General features: G+C 32.4%; 1 protein-coding gene and 2 long non-coding RNA genes across 4 annotated transcripts; 1 reads left to right on the top strand and 2 right to left on the bottom strand.

The window, feature by feature from the left end:
• The first annotated feature begins 120 nt into the window (after positions 1-120).
• LOC134261033 (testis-expressed protein 2-like) lies at positions 121-5866 on the top strand. The gene is made up of 5 exons (XM_062743519.1): positions 121-351; positions 1177-1260; positions 2174-2380; positions 2693-2813; positions 3200-5866. The coding sequence occupies exons 1-5, from the start codon at positions 176-178 to the stop codon at positions 3287-3289; spliced, it is 678 nt and encodes a 225-aa protein (XP_062599503.1). The 5' UTR covers positions 121-175; the 3' UTR covers positions 3290-5866.
• Positions 5867-8037: 2171 nt separating this feature from the next.
• On the bottom strand, positions 8038-15959 carry LOC134261032 (uncharacterized). 2 transcript variants are annotated; one of them, XR_009990706.1, is made up of 3 exons: positions 15896-15959; positions 14744-14809; positions 8038-8133 (listed from the first exon to the last, which is right to left on the bottom strand). It is a non-coding gene; the product is annotated as an uncharacterized LOC134261032 (long non-coding RNA). The 2 variants fall into 2 exon arrangements; XR_009990707.1 differs by lacking the exon at positions 14744-14809 and adding an exon at positions 8240-8313 and having other exon boundaries at positions 15896-15956.
• Positions 15960-16055: 96 nt separating this feature from the next.
• Positions 16056-16677, bottom strand: LOC134261031 (uncharacterized). Its single transcript, XR_009990705.1, has 4 exons — positions 16610-16677; positions 16420-16482; positions 16234-16305; positions 16056-16124 (listed from the first exon to the last, which is right to left on the bottom strand). It is a non-coding gene; the product is annotated as an uncharacterized LOC134261031 (long non-coding RNA).
• Between the last annotated feature and the right edge of the window lie 2620 nt (positions 16678-19297).

Here is a 19297-nt window from a genome sequence, read left to right as displayed (position 1 = left end):
AAAAATCCATATAGCTAAAGACATGCATGTACAGCATAGGGCAGGTAAAGCAGTCCCATAAGAGTGACATTTCATGTCTGGGAGTTTTATTAATGTTACTATTTTTGTGACTTTTATGCAGATACCTTACTTCATCGAAGGATTAAATATCACCGAAGTAGTGCTTGGTAACCAAATGCCAGTTATTCGGAAGGCATCCAAGCCTTTCTTTGATGAAAATGGATTTTGGATAGACCTGGCTCTGAATTATGGAGGCGGTTTTCGGATGACAATTGAAACAAAAGCTAATTTAATGAAACTGAAAGATTCGGTTGCTGCAAAGGAGAAAGAAGAAAAAGTCAAAACCAAAAAGTAAATTTTTTGTAACAATGATTTGGTGAACCAATAAAAACCTCTGTTGCACTCCTTAATAGTATATCCATTACAAGGTTGTCCCTGAGACTCAGGGGCCGGGATATTTCCCCACCTATAATGATGTGATCCCTTCGTTATATTGGTATTCCTCCTAAACTCGCAATTTAGAAGGGAAACCCCCAATCTATTTAAAATTAGAAGTTAGATCCGCTCGTATACTTGTTACTGTACACAAACATCTAACAACACCCCATAGAGGGTCACGTCAGAGTTCAAATTCGGACCTTTATAGACTTATTCGCTTCAACAATATATGACGATTTTGCAAGCGACAATTTGATTGGTTGGTAGAGTTTGAACTCTGACGTGACCCTCTATGGGATATTGTTAGATGTTAGTGTAGCGAGTATACAAGCAGATCTTATATTTAATTTTTTTTTAATTAGATTGGGAAACCCCAGATCCCCTTCTACTTCCCAAATATCCCCTATTTCAATTCTTAGGGACAGCCCTGTTCATGTATCGTAAAATATGTAGCTTAAAATACATGTACAGATAAGCATGAACTTGTTTCAGTATATCTAAGGTGATGAAAACAGTTGCTAGATGATTAAAAATAGTGTTTCAATTAATAAATAACTTAATCTGTGGGACTAATTGCATTCATACCTAGAAATAATTTGTAGGTAATGAACTGAGATTTATTAGTAGCACATAGAGAATCTGAGGTTTAGGAAAAATCAATATGAACACTGCAGGCAATCTTGGTTGACTGATCTATCATCCCTGCGGGGGAAATTACAAAATCTGTTCTGATTTTAGATTAGCCATCACTGATGAGGAAGCTGAAGACAGCGCAGAATCATCGACGGACGAGGAAGAAGAAAGCGTAGGAGAGGAAGAGGGGTGGGTTATCATCAGAGGATGTTTATCTTCACATTTATCAAAAATTCGGAGAAATCAGACATAGAAATTGTTTACTGTAAATAGGGTGTCATATTCACGTATCTCCTTTTATAAAATTAAACAGAAGCTGAAAACACAATGTCAGTGGGTGTGCACATAAGAGTTACTCTTAGTTTTACCAAGTATGCTGGATCCTTACACCAAAATCACTTGTGTATTTCAAAAAATTATTTCTAAAACTTGTGAATTTTAAAAAACAAAGAGACATAGACTGAATTTAATGGTTTCCAAAATGTATAAAAATGAAATCTGTATTCCCTGTTTTATAGCCAAAAGCTATGTCTGCTGAGGTATGAATTTAAAGAACATGAAGTTAATTGTTAGGAAAAATATATTGAAAAACTTTGAAATTTGGTTTTCTTTAAAAAGAAATTATACAAAAGAAATCTATGGACATGATATTCATTTGAATGGAAAATTACATATTCATGATACAGATAATGCATTCTCATCCGCTAATGGTGAATACTCTACCAATATTGAATTATTTCATACAAAATCATGTCAGGATGACTTTTTGACACTGTCTGAGATTACAGTAAACTGATTAGTAATGTAACTAATCTACATTGCTTTTATGAGAGAAAAGTCGAAAGTGATTTGTAAGTTTGAATGACTACCGGTATTCATGGATGCCGAACAAGTGTATATCATTTCTTGTGTGATATCTTTCAGCTGTCGAATTCTGTTAAAGCAGAAATATTTGTTGAAAATTTTGTAAACAATTATCTACTAAATCTAATCCATCTCCATGAAGCAATGATTATAGATCACAAAAACAACAAAGAATTATCTCTGTGAAAATTTCTGCGTCCATATCATAATTCTTTAACAATGATCTTTCTTTCTTCAGAGGTGGTGGGAAGGCAGGTCAAAAGTTCATGCGATACCTGGATAAGTTAACTCAATCAAAATATGTCCAGTCAGCCATGGACTGGAAATATGTCAAGAAAGCAATGGAGGAGGTGTCCAACACTCCCATAATCCTCACGGTGGAGGCCCACTACCTGTCTGGAGAACTGGCCCTGAACATTCCATTCCCACCTACAGACAGACTTTGGTAAACCTATTAAATTTCTAGGTTAGGGTAACACCAAAACATGAGAACGAAATTCTTCAAAAAAAATTTTTAAATCATCTGATAGAAAATAAGGCTAAATAATGTTAACTCAGGTGAGCCTTATATAACCCATAGACCTCTTGTTTTGAATTGTTGTTTGACTTAGAGCAAGTTTCTCATTTTAATATTTGAACTTCATAAAGAATCCGTCCTTCATTGAGTTTTAAGAATTTCCACCAAACAATGATGTAGTTTAAAAACACTTTAAAAGTGAGAAATACTTGTTAATAACTTAATTTTTTCTTCTAAAAGGTATGGATTTAAAGGAAATCCTAAATTAACCTTAGTAGCAAAACCCAAAGTTGGTGCTAGACAAGTCACAGTAACTCACATCACAGACTGGATTGAGAAAAAACTTTCAGCAGAATTCCAGGTAAGTCTATCAAGAGCTACAAAAAACCCGGAGAACATGATACTGTATTCGGGATTAATTTTACGGCTTATTTACTTTCATTTTTTTCTGACACGTGTTTAGTTAGTAACAACAGTTCCCTCCTTAATTTACTTACATTATTACATTGTTTAGCTAAAAATAACAACTGCTGTATTTACACCAAATGGCTGTGCATGTATATCTACCGATACTTGTTGCTTTGACTTGTATTTAAAAAAAAAAGAGAAATTTGTTAACATTCACTATTTTTCAAATTCACATATTTGTTAACATGATTGTTAAGGATATATTACATTGTGACAATATTTAATTTTTGCAAATATCATGCGTCATCAATTAAGTATGCATTATTTTGACTTTTCCAGAGAACCTTTGTGCTACCTAACATGGATGACCTAATAGTCCCTCTGTTTAAAGTGTACAATCCCAAGTCAGAAGATAAACATAATGTTTGACTGATCTAAAACCTGACAAAGTGTACTTACTTCATCATTGCTGCATGGAACTTCAACTTGTTTTACATGAGGCTTTAGCATTGGGATGTTGTTTGTAATGTAAAGAGGAGGCGGGGTATCGATAAGGATGTAAATTTTTTTGGTCAGCTTTTTTTCTGATCTTGCAATTTAAAATACAAGAAGTCATTCCAAAAACAAAGAATGCATTTCAAAACATAGTTTTACAGCAACAAAGAAGCTTGGTATTGTTGAATCTAGAAAACTTAAACTTGTGGCTTTTCAGCAAGAAATATATGTTCATGACAATGATTAAGAGCCTGTGATTTGGGATTTGAGACTCCTGACAGTTTGCTTCCCAAATACTGTTGCCTACCTCTTGTTCTGCTTGAGTGATCTTCCCAAATGTTGTTGTCTACCACTTGTTCTGCTTGGATGATCTTCCATATTTAAAACTGCAATAATACTTTACTAAAAATATTGAAGAAATATTGGCAAGTTAGTTGACAGGGAAATGTACAAGAAAACTTATTATACTATTATAACTTATTACAGTGTATATGGTAAATGTGTTAATTTTCAGGCTTTTCTAGTACATGTACATTTGTACTGTTGGTAGACAAAATACAAAGAAATCCAATATTAGATTTTGTGAAATGATAAATATACCTGTATTTTATCTTTTCCTCCCTTAATTTTCACAATGCAATAATTGTACCTGTAAAGTTGAACCTCTGTATATTAGTCATTGATAGAAGAAGGGATCCCACAAGTATATTACTGGTAATCTGTTACTTAAATCTAATCAAGCTAATGAGGTTTGACTGTACATGTTTAGAGAGGCATATAAGTAAAGTACTTTAACCACTTTTTATAGACATGCTATGCTTGCATCCCCACCCAATATATTTTTGATATTGTTATATATATACATTTGCTTTGAACTTGCTGGTAGTAAAGACCAATCATAATAGTGATACTTGATTATAAGCACTTAAAAAATACCTATAAATGAATACTGCTGAGTAGAAATACAACTGAAATACTTTTTATGGATATGAAGTCATTGGATGTTCCATGTAGACAATTTTACACCCTTTGAACTTGTACATCCTCAAATTCAGAATGTTATTTTACACTATGTTTTTTTGTTTGTTTTTTTTTTTTTTGCAAATATACATCTGCTACGCATAATGAGTAATATTCCCAGGTTGATTCTCAAAGATAACAGTCATAGAAAATAACGCTGGTGAAAGACAAATTTAAGAAGTGCAAGATGAAAGGTTTAGTTTCAATTAGATTACAGTGAAAACTGTCTAATCCGTCTTTTGAATAATCTGAAACACTGTGAATTTCGACATTAAATTTCTTTCCCATTTTAGTATTTTTCTTGTTTTTAACACTGTGCAATCCAACACCCTGTCTATTCCGACACAAAATTTATCTCCCAGTGCATGTCAGATTAGACAGGTTTCACTGTATTTACAGAAATACATGTAAATTGATAGCATAGAAGCATAGGCATGGTCTTTGTTGCCTCTTTACTGAGAGGAGGCCAGGTTATAGAAGTCAGAGTGTACTGTATTTAGTTAACATGATATTTAATGATACTATTGGCAATTCATTTGATATTATTGGGCCCTTGGGTATTACAGGGACTTACAGACTTGCTCAGTAGATCTTTTTAAGTAATAAGATAGTACAGCAAATTTTTCTAATGCCTTGAAATTCTCTATCTTTTTTCATGCAGTTTTCTTGCAGTTTTCTCCAATAGTATTGCTGTATAAAACCACATGTAAAAATGTTTTAGCTCTATTCGATTCAAAATAGGTAAATAAGTAATAGAAATTTGAAAATAAAATTTTTTCCGCAAAAATATCTCAGATGAGCAGAAATTTAACCATAGGTGATACTGAGGTCATGAAGTAAATTCCCTTCCCCGATTAAATTGTAACCATATTTGGAGTGAAGGAGTGGGTTGAAAAAGGGGAAGAACTGTCTTATTATTACAAATATTACTCTTTACTTCAGAAGCAATTGGATACATTTTGTGACCAATATTTGTATAATTAGCTTGAATTTGTTTGATCACAACTGCTGGTGCATAAATATCAATGTATCAATGCAAGATTATTTGGTGTGCTTGATGTTTGAAGCATTGCAGAAGCAAAACTTGCCAAAATGTGAATTGAGTTTATGTCTATTATTTGACAACAGTGTGTTTGGAACACATTTCTTAATAGCATATACTTTTTTCTCTTCAATAAGTTGCATTTTTATATCTGACATTTTTTTTTCATTATTTGTTATTTTAAAGAGTTGAATAAGGGTATATTTATCTCTTGATTTCTTATGTAAATGTGTTATAATAGGTGTATCTATTTCATTTTTTCAACAAATGTCTCATTTTCTTGCAATAGAGTACATGTAGATGTAGTAACCTGGTTTGCTAGTTTTGTTTGTTTTTGAAATTGTTAATTTATCTTTTATGTCATGATCAATGCTCTAGTGTGAGATGGAAGCCAATGGTGCCATATGTTTATGTATACTCTTGTTGCTAATAAAACAATTAAGACATAATTACTTGGTCATTATGTTTTCTACCTATTATATCTGACTGACAGATGAATATACATGTACATGTAAATGAAAGGAAGCTTCGCTGCATCAGGAAATGAGGCTTACAAAGTGAGCCAGTAATTCATTACAATGTGAAACCTAATATGGGAATTGATACATCATTACATGTTGTATTAAATTGAAAAAGATGCAACACTTTGTTGGATTTTCATAATAATCATACCAGCTATTTCATGATTCTAATTGTGGGCTGTTCTTTCATGATCTGTCCTTATATTTTAAAATGGACTCGACAGGCACTAGACTAGTTTATGACACATTTGTAATGGATAACAGTATACTAATAAACATTATTAAAATAATGGGCCAAGATGTTATATAGTCAAACGACACATTCTTAATTAAAAAATATATAACTTTTCCTAAGAATTTGTCCTTGATGTATAGGTTACTTAACTTAACAAGTTTCCTCACAAAAAATTAGGGTACCTTACCAGGCATTTGGCCAAGGTACTGTACCATAGGGTCATATTTCTTATGGGTAATCTTCTGAATGGTCTATAGGCCTATCTATGATAATGTACTTACTATTTAAAAACATTTTTGAAAACAACGTAAAAATCAGAAAAGAATGACAAATATGAATAATTTTTCATATAATACCAAGAAATACAAAACATTTATTTGGGGAGTGTGCCGTTTGACCAAAAGTACTTTGTTTTCATCATTGACAAGTATACAACTGATGGAAGAAAACAACAGAGAAAGAAAGGAGTGCTTCTAACCAAATAAATTGATCTGACACTGAAACTCTTTTGTTATTGAACATCTCCAGCAGTCACCTTAGCCATTTAACACCCTTAGTATGTACAAAGTATTCTCGATGGACCAAATGTTATACACGTAATTCCATCCCCACAGAAGCGAGGATGTGCCAGAAATATGGGCCCCTGTAGTTGTGCGGAAGGGGCCCAGTAGTTGTGCGATAAAGGCATACGGTGCTGTGTAATGGTGCTTTCAATTTTTTTCTTAATAGTTATAGAAGTATTTATATTGATGTACCAATTATTTCAAATTATTTTGGTTTTGATGCATTATTTGGATTCAATATGAGAAGAAATACAATATTTAAAATTTCTAGTTTTAATTTTGTATCATTTGCAAAAGCAAAACTAGATATATTTTATTTATACATTGATTTTTAGTACAAAACAAGGGAGGTAATACGTATATGATAACAAAGATTGTCTCAAGTCCCGGTGATTTTGAATACAAATAGTGCAAAAGTATTTGTGAGATGCAGTTTCATTTCACTCATTCTAATCTAATGGATATTAATTCGACATAACATTTTTCGAACGGTATTAAAGACAGACAATATACCAGTCCAAAGATTCGACAAGATTAACACTAGCAAAATCTTGTATTTATTCTCATATTTTGCTAAGATTGTCTCAAGTCCGTGTTCAAAATTGTATACATGAAAATGTTTTTAAGGAATATATTTTACATATTTAGCAATTCGGAAGACAGTTTTCAGGGTATGACCACAATACTTTTTAGCTGCAGTTTAGTAGACCTGGAGCAGGACAGCCACATCACCTTTCATCCCCCCCCCTCTCTATAACTGAATGAGCTGTTTTTAATTTGATCATTTTTCATTCTCCTTTTGACTTCGATTGCATACTTTTAATTTTGTAAATAACAATATATATGTTTAATTGTAAAAAAAGAACAAAAACTCGATTAAAAGTAAATTACGATTAATCTAAAAAAAAATAAATTATACGGTAGTGGGGTATAGACATTGAACATATCTTCGTAGGTTTAGCCCCCCCCCCCCCCACTTTCTACAGATACGTCTTAGTATAGGTAAAAATCGGAGGTAAATGGTGGTGTTTGGAAAAAAAAATTGGTACTGAAGTTCGAACCTACACCCCCCCCCCTCCCCCAGAAAATAGGATTTTTGTGATTGGGTAATGGAAATTTCCTTTTTTTTTTTTTTTTTTTTTTTTTTGCTTGTTTGGTTTTTTTGAAGGTACTTAATTTTTTTTTTTACATTTAGCCCCCCCCCCCCCCCACTTTAAATTTGCTTCCGACGCCAGTGTGTTTAATTGAAAAAAGAACAAAAACTCGATTAAAAGTAAATTACGATTAATCTAAAAATTATTATCTTCAATGAAATAAAATTGTCTGACATTTTTCTTTTTTTAAAACCACTGGAAACACATCCTTTTCACCAATTCTTTTGCTTTGTCTGCCAGTACCTGGAACGAAATATATTCTTCTATAAATAAAAACAATAAATATTAATGTAGGCTAAATCAAGTAACATTTACATTAATATAGTATTGAATTACATTCTCTGTATACCTTTAGTCTACTTAATTTAGCAGAGTTCTTCTCTCTCCAGTTTCATCTGTGTTTTCTTCTTTTTTCATCACACTCTAAATAGAAAAGCTATTAACAATTTGAATTCCACTTTATAGACGAGCTATCAGTCTGGATGCTCCCAAAGTAAGAATTTAATTGTTACTTTATTATACCCCCCGCTTGAAAAGCGGGAGGGTATATAGTAATCGTTAATTCCGTCCGTCTGTCCGTCCGTCCGTCTGTACGTCCGTCCGTCCGTCCGTCCGTCTGTCCGTCCGTCTGTTACGCTTTGGGGTACCCATCTCTTATCCGCAACTCCTCTTATACCACTGAATGAAATTTGATGAAACTTTCACAGAATCTTTATTACATATTGCCATTGTGCACCTCCTATTTTACTTTTTGATCCGACACATATTTTGGGTTTCCCATAGCAAAACATGGACACTGCCATTTATACACATATGGGAAGCGGGGGGTATCATATAGTGAGCTCATTGCTCACAGTACCTCTAGTTTAACATAACTATAATTTGTTAAGAAGTTTACAATCACGGATAAAACATAAATGAAACTGACTGTCTACATCAGCTATAGCAATTTCAACTGTAAAAAGGTATTTAATAATCTATAACTCTCTGCTTTTCTTTTTTTGTATACTTTGTACATTTGATTGTTTGGGTCTAATTTCTTACCATACGTATCTCATGGTTTATCTTTAGGATTTTCTGAGGATCTCGCTTTGTCTGTTTTCTCTGCTTAGCATCGAAGATATTATGTATTAATTAAAACAAATGGTACATAATTCTAATTAAACAGCGGATTGTTTTTTTTTATGTGTTAATCACAATTAAACAGCGGATTGTTTTTAAAAAGTATGTGTTTATAACCATATTCTAACTGCTTACCAACAATTCAATATTATAATAAAAGACCAAGATGTTATCTTAGTACTTTTTTGATTTCATAATTGACAAGTATACTACTCATGGAAGAATATTAAGACAGCAGAGAAAGAAACTAGTGATCCTAAAAAAATTGATCACTGAAACTTTCTTGTGACATCTCCTGGATGAAATATTGCAGTCACCCTATCCAATTAACACCCTAAGGAACAATATTTTCAATGTATAAGACCACATACTATTCTTCTAATTTGTGAACGTAATACCACCCCCACTGAAGCGAGGATGTGCCAGAAATATGGGCCCCTGTAGATGTGCAGGTAGGGGCCCAGATGTGCATATTTTAGAAATGTTGACGTAATGGTGCCTTCAATCTTTTTCTCAATAGTTATAAAAGTATTTATATTAATGTACCAATTATTTCAAATCATTTTGGTTTTGAACTATTATTTGGAATCAATATAAGAATAAATTTAATATTTAAAAGTTCTAGTTTAAATTTTTCATCATTTGCATATGCAAAAATAGATATATCTAATTTATATATTGATCTTTGGTATAAAACAAGGGAGGTAATGCCTATATGATCACAAATTGTCCGTCTTAACCGCTCGAAATATGTTATGTCGTTTCACAAATACTGCACATACTAGTATTCAAAATTGTACATAAACAGTTAAATATTTTTACAGAATTTCTTTTACATATAAGTTAAGCAATTCGGAGGACAGTTTCCAGAATATGACCACAATAAGCTGCAATTTAGTAGGCTGGCTCCAAGGACCATAAAATGAGAAAAGACTTAAGTCAAAATATACATTTTGAATATTTAAGGGGGCTCTTTACACCTATAAAGTATAACTGATTTTTGTTGCGTGCATTTGTTTCTAATAATAGGCCCCATATCCGATAAAATAAGGTTCCAAAGTACTTCAATTTATTTTTTAGAAATATTTGAAATATTTTATTTATTTTGTTAAAATCCCTCCTATCTATATTTTTAAAAGCCCAGTGCTTTAAATTTCTTTTCAAAGTTTAGTGTAATAAAATATTGAAATAATAACCAACAAAGATAAAAATAAAATCAACATAATTTTTATTTAAAATTACAAAAATAGACAAAAGAAAAACTAAAACAGCATTTTCTTGAGAATAGCTGGTTGGATCCTCTTCAATATCTGAAAAGATATATGATATCAAAGGGTAAAAACAATGAAAAAAAGAAATTGAAAAAAATTGAAAAACTGTCAAAAATTTATAAACATCACAAAAATTCAGGTGTGAGAGATCCGCTTTAAGAGTGGACTCAAATATCTTGGTACTGTTTTTTTTTATATGAACTTCAAATTAACTTTACTTGCACAAGTATTAAACAAATGTCACGCAAGGACATTGAAAGAAGTTCGTATTGTACATGTATTGTTTTTCAATGAGTTTAAGCGAAAATCATCGCGTTTCCAGTCAACGACAAAGACATGTATTTAGTGAATTCATGGTATTGAGAAAGGTAGATTTACTTACCGTTTTTATCCAACTTGCATGTGTTATCCAGTGCTACATATAACAAAACAAGTTAAGATGGTAAATGGCCAAAAGCGGTAAAAGAAATTCCTATAACCAAATGCACACTTCGTCTAAAACCTGCACGTTTCCCACACTTGTAAACAGCTGACAATCAATAGTGATCAAACGTTTCGAGGGTCATGCGAAATTTCACCGGGTATAACCATTCATTCGGGTGTATACAAATCGAGAACAGAGTATCCTCTAGTCGGTGGGAAGATAATACATATGTCTTATCTTATCAAATTTGCAGTTTTGGGGGGATATATTTTGCTAAAAAGCATATATGCTTATTGGAGAAATAAATTTCTGAGTGTATGGCGTTTTGACACGTTATGATGAATTAGCATATGGACAAACCATGTTTTATATCATTTTTCTCATCTAAAAATCTTATTCTAATAAGTTTGTAAATGTATTATTTAATAATTAAATAAGTAGAAATTGAATAAATTGACAAACAATTCATTTTTAAAGAAAGGATACGTATTGGACAATACACTGTATTAATTGATGTGATATGATGTACATTCCATCCACAATATTGCATGTTGTGTTATACTCAGTGATTTATCGGTGTAAAGTGAATTTGAATCTGATCATTTGGGATCAAAATGGCGTTTTTACGGAAGTACGCCATGTTGTGACGTTGTAGAGAGCCCCCTTAAGTCTTTCCACCTTTCTGTGGAAAGACTTCTTGAAATGCTTATGTTTATTATTATTTTTCCGTTATCGACTTTTGAACCGAAAGACTTATCGAAAAACTTTTTGCTTCATGACACTGGAAAACAAAAGTTATTTCGAAAAACTACCCAAGGCGCATGACCTATGACCCCTTTCAGAGTTACGACCCCTTTCGCAATAAAAGCTTGTTATCGCTACTCCTCCGAAACCGTAAACCGTAGAGATACAAAACCTTCAACAATGTCTACGACTACTTTAGGAGACTCTTGAATCTATTCATTGCGAAAGGATTCGTAAACCCCTACAATGAATTATTGCCCCTGAATGTTTGCGATGTTTACGATTATCAAGATCTTTTCTTAAACGACAAGGCGTAGAGACATGGGGCCAACTGCAAACGATTCTTTGACCTTTGACCTTGAAATTTAGGTCAAGGTCAAAGGTCAAGGTCATTTAAAATATGTAAAATTAAGCATTTTTTATAGCTCTTTTGTTCTTCACCAAATTTTAAATATCTTTGCACCTTCAATATGTACTCTTAAAACACTTTCAGGGATTTCATGCTTGTCCCCTAAGATTGACCCCTCTAAAAGTTAGTGCCCCTTCCAGTGTAAACCCCTGTTATCGCTACTTCTCCGAAACCGTAAAGCGCAGAGATACAAAACCTTCAACAATGTCTACGACTAATTTAGTACACTCTTGAATCTATTCATTGCAAAAGGATTCGTCAACCATTTTAAGTAGTTATTGCCCCTTACAGATTCTGATGTTTTCGAAGAACTAAAAACTTTTTAACGACAAGTCGTAAGGACTTGGGGACAATGCATGAGATCTTTTGACCTTTGACCTTGAAGATTAGGTCAAGGTCAAAGGTCAAGGTCATGGGGAAAATGTTAAAATTGCTTATATATGCTTTGGCGGGAATTGACCTTGACCTTTGACCTTCACATCTGACCTTGACCTTTGACCTTGACTTTAAAGTTAAATGATATATTCATTACCTTTACCTAGATTCAGCTTCAAGTTTTAAACTCAAGTTCATAAGGTTTTTTTTGTTGATTTTTGGGGGGGGTTTCTGACCTTGACCTTAGACCTTGATAAATGACCTTGACCTTTGACCCCAATTTGACCCAAAGGTCTCAATCAAGCTTAAGGTCGTTGAGGTATTTGCAACTCTTACTCTAACAAATGTTTAAATCCCCCCCCCCACCTTTTTCTTAAAAAAAAAACCAACAGCAGCATAGAGAACATGTCTACAAGTCAAAAGTCACGATATATCGACATTAGATTCGGAGAAAAAGCAAGAAGAGACCTTAAAGAAAGTGTCCTGAGAGTTTTAAGGTGAGTCTCTAAAATATTATAAAATTCTAGTGAAAATCGGCAAAATCTGCATTTTTTTTCTGTCTGAAATTTAGTTATTGCTGAGCATAAAAATTAATTAAAGCCCGTATTGGCTATTTCTGCAATTGTTGTTAATATCATTCGATTCTCCTGCTCTATTACGACATTTTAATGCCAAGTATTCTTGCGTTCTTTAGTGTATGGAATTTATTTCAATTTTATTTGGATTTAATATTAATGGAATGAATCTTGATTTCATTTGAAATTTGATTTTTTTTTTTCCCTAGAATAACACAATCCCAAGAAATAGCGACTTTCAACATAGTAAAAAGAAATACACGTTTCTTCCTTGTGTTTCCCATCTAGAATTACATGTTTAGAATTTTATTTATGCTACTTACAATGAATTTCATGCATATTTTGGCCAGGAATGTTAAAATCCGAACCCGATCCTCTGTTTTCCTTTTTCCATAATTACAAACTGCCTTGCATCTCTCGCTCATCTTTCTCACATGCTCTTAAATAATTTATCGCCATCCATTTCAAACATAAAACAACTCAAATCGGATATTTTCAAACATCTCTTTAATACATGTCTAATGCACATATGATGCAGGTACACATGGGACATTTCACAACGTTTTCACTTACGCCTCCGTCTTGATGCGCAGATCAAATGCATGTTATTCATATTAATAGGTATATCATAATTTTAATCAGACCTTACCCCTTACATCTTAACTCGAAAACAATCTCATTCAAGCTCATATATACACCTAGGAGCGTGTTACAATGTTTTTTATGTGCTCTCTTTGCGTGATCAATGATTTCGTGCTTATCCCCGAGTCGACTACAAACAATCTAGGAAGTCTGTTTACGGTAAAATTATACCAACTGCGAGCCCGATCTAAAATCCTAGTAGAGAAATGAGAATTTTGCTGTTTTATTTATTTTCTTGCTTTTTTCCTACTTTTTTCAGCCCAAATGATATTGAAACACTTAAAAAGGTGGAAAGACGTCTTATTGTTCTCTGAACAATTAGTTTACTAGTTTTAATTATTATTTAACAAACATGCCTAAAAATTTTCACCTTTGTTAAATACAAACATAACTTGAAACTTTTGATTTTGAAATTTATTTTAAAAAATACGTTGATTAGAAATTCTACTAAAGTCTATTTTCAGTGTATGGTCTTAGAGCCTGGAGCAGGGCATTCACATCACCTTTCATTTTCCCCTCTCTATAACTGAATGAGCCGTTTTTAAATTTGATTATTTTATTATCAGCCAGATCGATCGAACCTGGGAGTATATTGTTTTTGTCCTGTCTGTTTGCTGTCATCTTTAACCTTCGCTAAAGCTTTTGGCCCATGACAAATAGAAACTTCACATTTGTTGCACATACTCTACTAATTAAGTTCTTTCAAATGACACAAAGTCAATGACACTGTGACCTTGACTGTGACCTATGTATCTTTGTTAAAAATATCTCCTTTTTTCTCGAAATTTTGCAATAACTTTTGAGCTATTGGAGAAAGAGACTATATTTTTAATGCCTACTCATCTAATAAAGTTCTTTCAAATGACATCAAGGTCAATGACCTTGTGACGTTGACTGTGACCTATATCCTAAAAATAGCTTTTTCGAACATTGTTGCTCTTTTACAAACACGCTGCGTTCACTCTATTTTAGCTGCAATCGCATACTTTTAATTTTGTAGATAACTACATATGTTTAATTGAAAAAAGAAAACTCGATTAAAGGTTAACTACGTTTAATCCAAAAAATCAATATGTGAATGAAATAAAATTTGTCCCACACTTTTCTTTTTTCAAAACCACTGAAAACACATCCTTTTGACCATTTCTTTTGCTTTGTCTGCCGGTTCCTGAAAAGTAATATATTCTTCTATAAATAAAAAACAATAAATTAATGTAGGTTATATCAGTGAAAATATACATTAATATATTGTTAAATTACATTCTCTGTATTCTAAATACATATGTAGTACCTTTAGTCTACTTAATAGTGTTCTCTCTTCACTTGCATCTTTGTTTTGTTCTCTTTTCACCACACTCTAAATAGAGAAGTTATACAGTTTGAATTCTATAGTTAAATGAATATAAATGAACTACCAGTCTGGATGCCTAAAAAGTAAGAATTTTTTTTATTTTATTTTATTCTACATAATTACCGGCCGCCAGGAGGCGGTCGGTTATATGATATGAAAGTTTTAAGTCGCCGTGCGTTTCTGCGGAGTTAGAACAATTTTAATAAAAAAATATTTAACATCCATGTAATAGAATATTAAAAAAGAGAATTTAAATGTAAAATAAAAACGCATAATATTCATAAAATCAAAATTTTACGAATAATGGGTTAATTGTTTCATCCAATCCTGACTGAAGCACACGTGTGGGGCATAGTTTAAAGCATGGACCGCGTTATATACATGTCTAAACAAATTTTAATTTCTCTTTTTCAACAGGATTTGTTGTATATATAATTTAAAATGACGTATAAATATAAATAAACATGTACTTTTAATACGGAAAATTTTCAAAAATATGACTTAATCTTAATTTATTATCAATCAGAATATAAGGAGATTTTTCTCCAACAGACAAGAATAAAGCGCGTTTTACAGCATGCCAAGCCTTTTCCCGCCACATCTCACACCAAAACATATAGTGGCGGATCTAGAGAGAGATGGAGGTTTCAACATCCTCTAAGCGAGCGAGGAGCTCCAAACAGTTGTTATGTTTTATTTTATGCTAAACTATCTCTAGTTAGATAAGTTTAAACTTTATTTTCATGGTTTTAAGTGTTAAAACTTACTGAGTGCGGGGACGCAGAGGGCTTTGAGTAATTAAGTTGCTTAAATACCTATATTATGTACTGAAGAAAACCCTGGGGTGTCGCATTCCAATGTTTAATGTCACAGCGATAAATATTAATTATCAGATAAATATAAAAATTCAGTTTCTAATTTATTACATGAAAGAATTAATCAATTGGTTTGCGGCCGATTTTTGACGCTTGCGTCAATATCTTTCTTGTTATAATTTGTAAAGAGGTTAACAATCAACGATAAACAAATAAATAAGACTACCTGATTATCAGCTATAGCAATGTCAACAATAACACTTAGGTATGTACTTACCAATAGCTCATTGTGGACAGTCTTTAGTAATTCTGCATGTCTTTTTTTAGCGTCGAATCTTTCCTACAAAGAAAAAAAAAACAAGTAAAACTGTTTCCTATTATTTCTGAAAACTATAGCATCTTGCATAAATCTGCTATATGTGAAAGATCCGTTGTTTTCTTACCAGTAATCGTTTATACGCTGTCTTGATGAGATTATTCGCCTCTCTTTTTGTCGCAATCTTCTTCTGCAAAGAAAAACAACACGACTTCATATAGATATTTAATAATCTATAATTCTCTGCTTTTCTTTTTTGTATACTTTGTACATTTGTCTGTTTGGGTCTAATTTCTTACCATACGTATCTCATGGTTGAGCTTTAATATTTTCTGGTGATCTCGCTTTCTTTGCTTAGCATCGAAGATGTTCTGTAATAATTAACACAAATGGTACATAATTCTAATTAAACAGCGGGTTGTTTTTAAAAAGTTTATGTGTTTATCACGTACTGATCACATTTATAAAATATTCTATATGCTTACCAACAATTCCCCATGAACCTGGCTCAACAACAGCCTGTGTCGCTTTTTGTCTTCAATTTCCCTCTGCAATGAACATCAACATATTTTGTTAAATGTTAATGAAACAGGAGAGTATTTTTCACTGACCAAAAAAAAATTTATAAAAAAATAGAAATAAAAAAGATAAAATAAATAATTAAATAAATCTTACCATTCTTTTCTCGTGGTTTCTCCTCAATATTTTTTGCGGGTCCCGTTTTTTTCCATCGATCTTTGTCTGCAAACAAATAAAAATTTTTTAGCATCCCAGTGAAAACACAACATTAAAAATTGTAGTGACAATAAGTTTTCTTTTTTGATTTAGAACTTTCAACGTAATCAACACTTTACTTTGCGATATTATGCAATCATGTTTATTAAGGTATTTCAAAATATGTTGAGATTACTGTGCATCAAATCAAAATACCTCTTGCTTTGATTTTCCTTCTTCTTCCACTACATCAGCCCAGTTGTATGTAAATTTTAATATGTTCATCTTTTCGTCCTGAAAAAAATAACTATGATATTACACATATAAAGTACATAAAGTCGGGGAGGGGGGGGGGGGTAATGTCAATGTTAATTCAACAAAGAATCTTACCACACTCTTCACCGCCTCCTCTCCAAAATCCAGCACTTCCTCGAAATCAATTTTAAACGCCATTCTGAAATCTGCAAGGAAAGTGATAATTCGTAAGTATATATTGTTATATCCATAATAAACACCATTATATATAATAAAAAACGGACATGAAACGATTTTTAATACACATTGATGAGAATCTCTGCGATTTTTTTCTTGTATGTTTAAACGCTGTATATTAATCTTCTTTATACCCCCCCCCCCCTCACCCTTTTGCAGAATTATTTAATGGATAAATATGTTTGTATATCCAGTCGACGCAGATTTAAGGATGAAGTATTTTTAAGCATTTGGGTTTTGGTATCTTTGTGCTACTCAGTTTAAGACCTTACGTTGTTAATATTTTGCACCTTTTATATACACATTAGAGAATTGTACTGGAAACACTAATAAATAGCCAGCATTACTAGCAGGACCTCCTTTACCGACCCCACCCCACAAAAAAGTATACACCAGTAACCATAAGCAATCCAGTTCGTAAATTTACTGCATACTTCAAATTTGCAATACTCACACTGTACACCTTTCTTTTGTTTTGGTTGCAAAGCAAATGCTATATTGTGATGTCATTAGGTCATCGTCAAAGACCTCTGAGACGTCACATTATTATGACGTCACGATAAATATAATAGCATTATAGGCCTACATAAATTAATATAGAAACATAATTTTTAAGGAATTTATTTTTTTAAATTGTCTCATTATTTAGCGCTCAATTGCCTCAATTCGCCAGCATTTGTTCGTCTTTAAATTACGATTTTGAAAAGAGTAAATCAGTAGAAATTGAATTAGTTATGAACACTTACCTTCTCCTCTTGTTGCAAAGCAAATGTATTATGACGTCATGTCATTGAGTCGTCGTCAAAAACTTTTGTAGCGCCACCATGTCACTCATGACCTTGCGATGGTTTGAACCGGGGGGGGGGGGGGCTATAAAAGATTTTACATAGTTCATTGGTTTATTACCCAAGTGCAGAAAAAAAAAATATTTTTAAGGAATTTATGCATTATCACTATGTAATCAATAGAGCCCAACCGTAACACAATTTTGGAAGAGGCAGCCTTATTCAACATAACTATGTACTTTGTTAATTTATTCAATACTCAGGAACAGAGAAGAAGATTTTCAGAGAAATAATTCATTTTCACTATATATCTATATATGATATACACCAACGCACTTTTTTTTTTGCTTGTCAATTTTTTTCAGGTAGTTTATTATTTTTTGTCATACTTTTGAAAAATTGTTGTAAAGAAACTGTACTGAAATGTAGAACCTATGCAGAAAATATATATCATGTAAAAATGGTGAAAAAGAAAAATTTGACACTCAGTTGAACAGGTGAAACCAACTTTTTTTGTGATTTTTTTCTCTCTCTCTTATATGTATGTAAATCCACACAATTCTGTCACAAAGATTATGAATGTTTTGTATGAAATGAATTGTGTTTGAAAAATAAAATAGAAAATATAGAATTTTTCTACTGTTTTTCTGAGCGGTCAGATAAATCGCTGCTTGACTATAGGAGCGAGATGTTGGACCTGTCGATGAGATATTGCACCGCTTATGTCACAGTGTGGGCAAAGTCAACTGCCAGAATTGACCAAGTTTAAACTGCGGTGCAGGTTAACAAAATTTCATCATGATAAAATCATAATAAACAGTACCACGTAAAAGTTATACGTGTTACAAATTATTCATCGAATGTGTTCTCGGACAAAAATGCGTTTCGTCGACCCCTCTAACAAAACTATTTGCCTTTGGCCTTACAGCCTCGGGCAAACAGTTTGGTTCTTTGGTCAGACAAACTGTATTTTGCCCTCGAATCCTGTCTATGAATGTATAGTACTGATTGTCCCCATTCAAAAAACTTCGTGTCTGTAAAAGAATATTTCATCTACATGTTTTCATTATACATGTATGTCAAAGAACCACGAACGATAGTATTGTTCTCCCGCCTACCTCTAAGTCAATTTTCAAAAGTTAACATATTAGAATGATTTTCAAAATTTTTATAGATAATTATATAAATTTTCATAAAACGTTACTTATTTGGGATATCAAAGAGAGATAAATCTATAATTTTGGCAAAACTTGTGTTTTTTACTATAGAAATCAACGGAAAACGGAAAATATTTTAAAAACATCTTTCCCCCCCATGAAACAAAACTTCCTTTTTACAGGTAATATAGACTGTCATTTTACAAATTTATGCC

The sequence above is a fragment of the Saccostrea cucullata genome, unplaced genomic scaffold, assembly GCF_032062105.1.
Source record: "Saccostrea cucullata isolate Sc308-1 unplaced genomic scaffold, CSIRO_AGI_Scuc_v1 ctg12347, whole genome shotgun sequence".
In the NCBI taxonomy this organism is placed as follows: domain Eukaryota; kingdom Metazoa; phylum Mollusca; class Bivalvia; order Ostreida; family Ostreidae; genus Saccostrea; species Saccostrea cuccullata.
The sequence above is the reverse complement of the archived record's forward strand: the minus strand, read 5'-3'. Positions and strand labels throughout refer to the sequence as shown.

Excerpts from the sequence above, each read along its gene's own strand:
- LOC134261033 (XM_062743519.1), top strand. The coding sequence starts at position 176 with ATGCCAGTTATTCGGAAGGCATCCAAGCCTTTCTTTGATGAAAATGGA. Across the intron at positions 352-1,176 it reads GAAAAAGTCAAAACCAAAAA|ATTAGCCATCACTGATGAGG; the intron begins GTAAATTTTTTG and ends TTCTGATTTTAG. Across the intron at positions 2,814-3,199 it reads AACTTTCAGCAGAATTCCAG|AGAACCTTTGTGCTACCTAA; the intron begins GTAAGTCTATCA and ends TGACTTTTCCAG.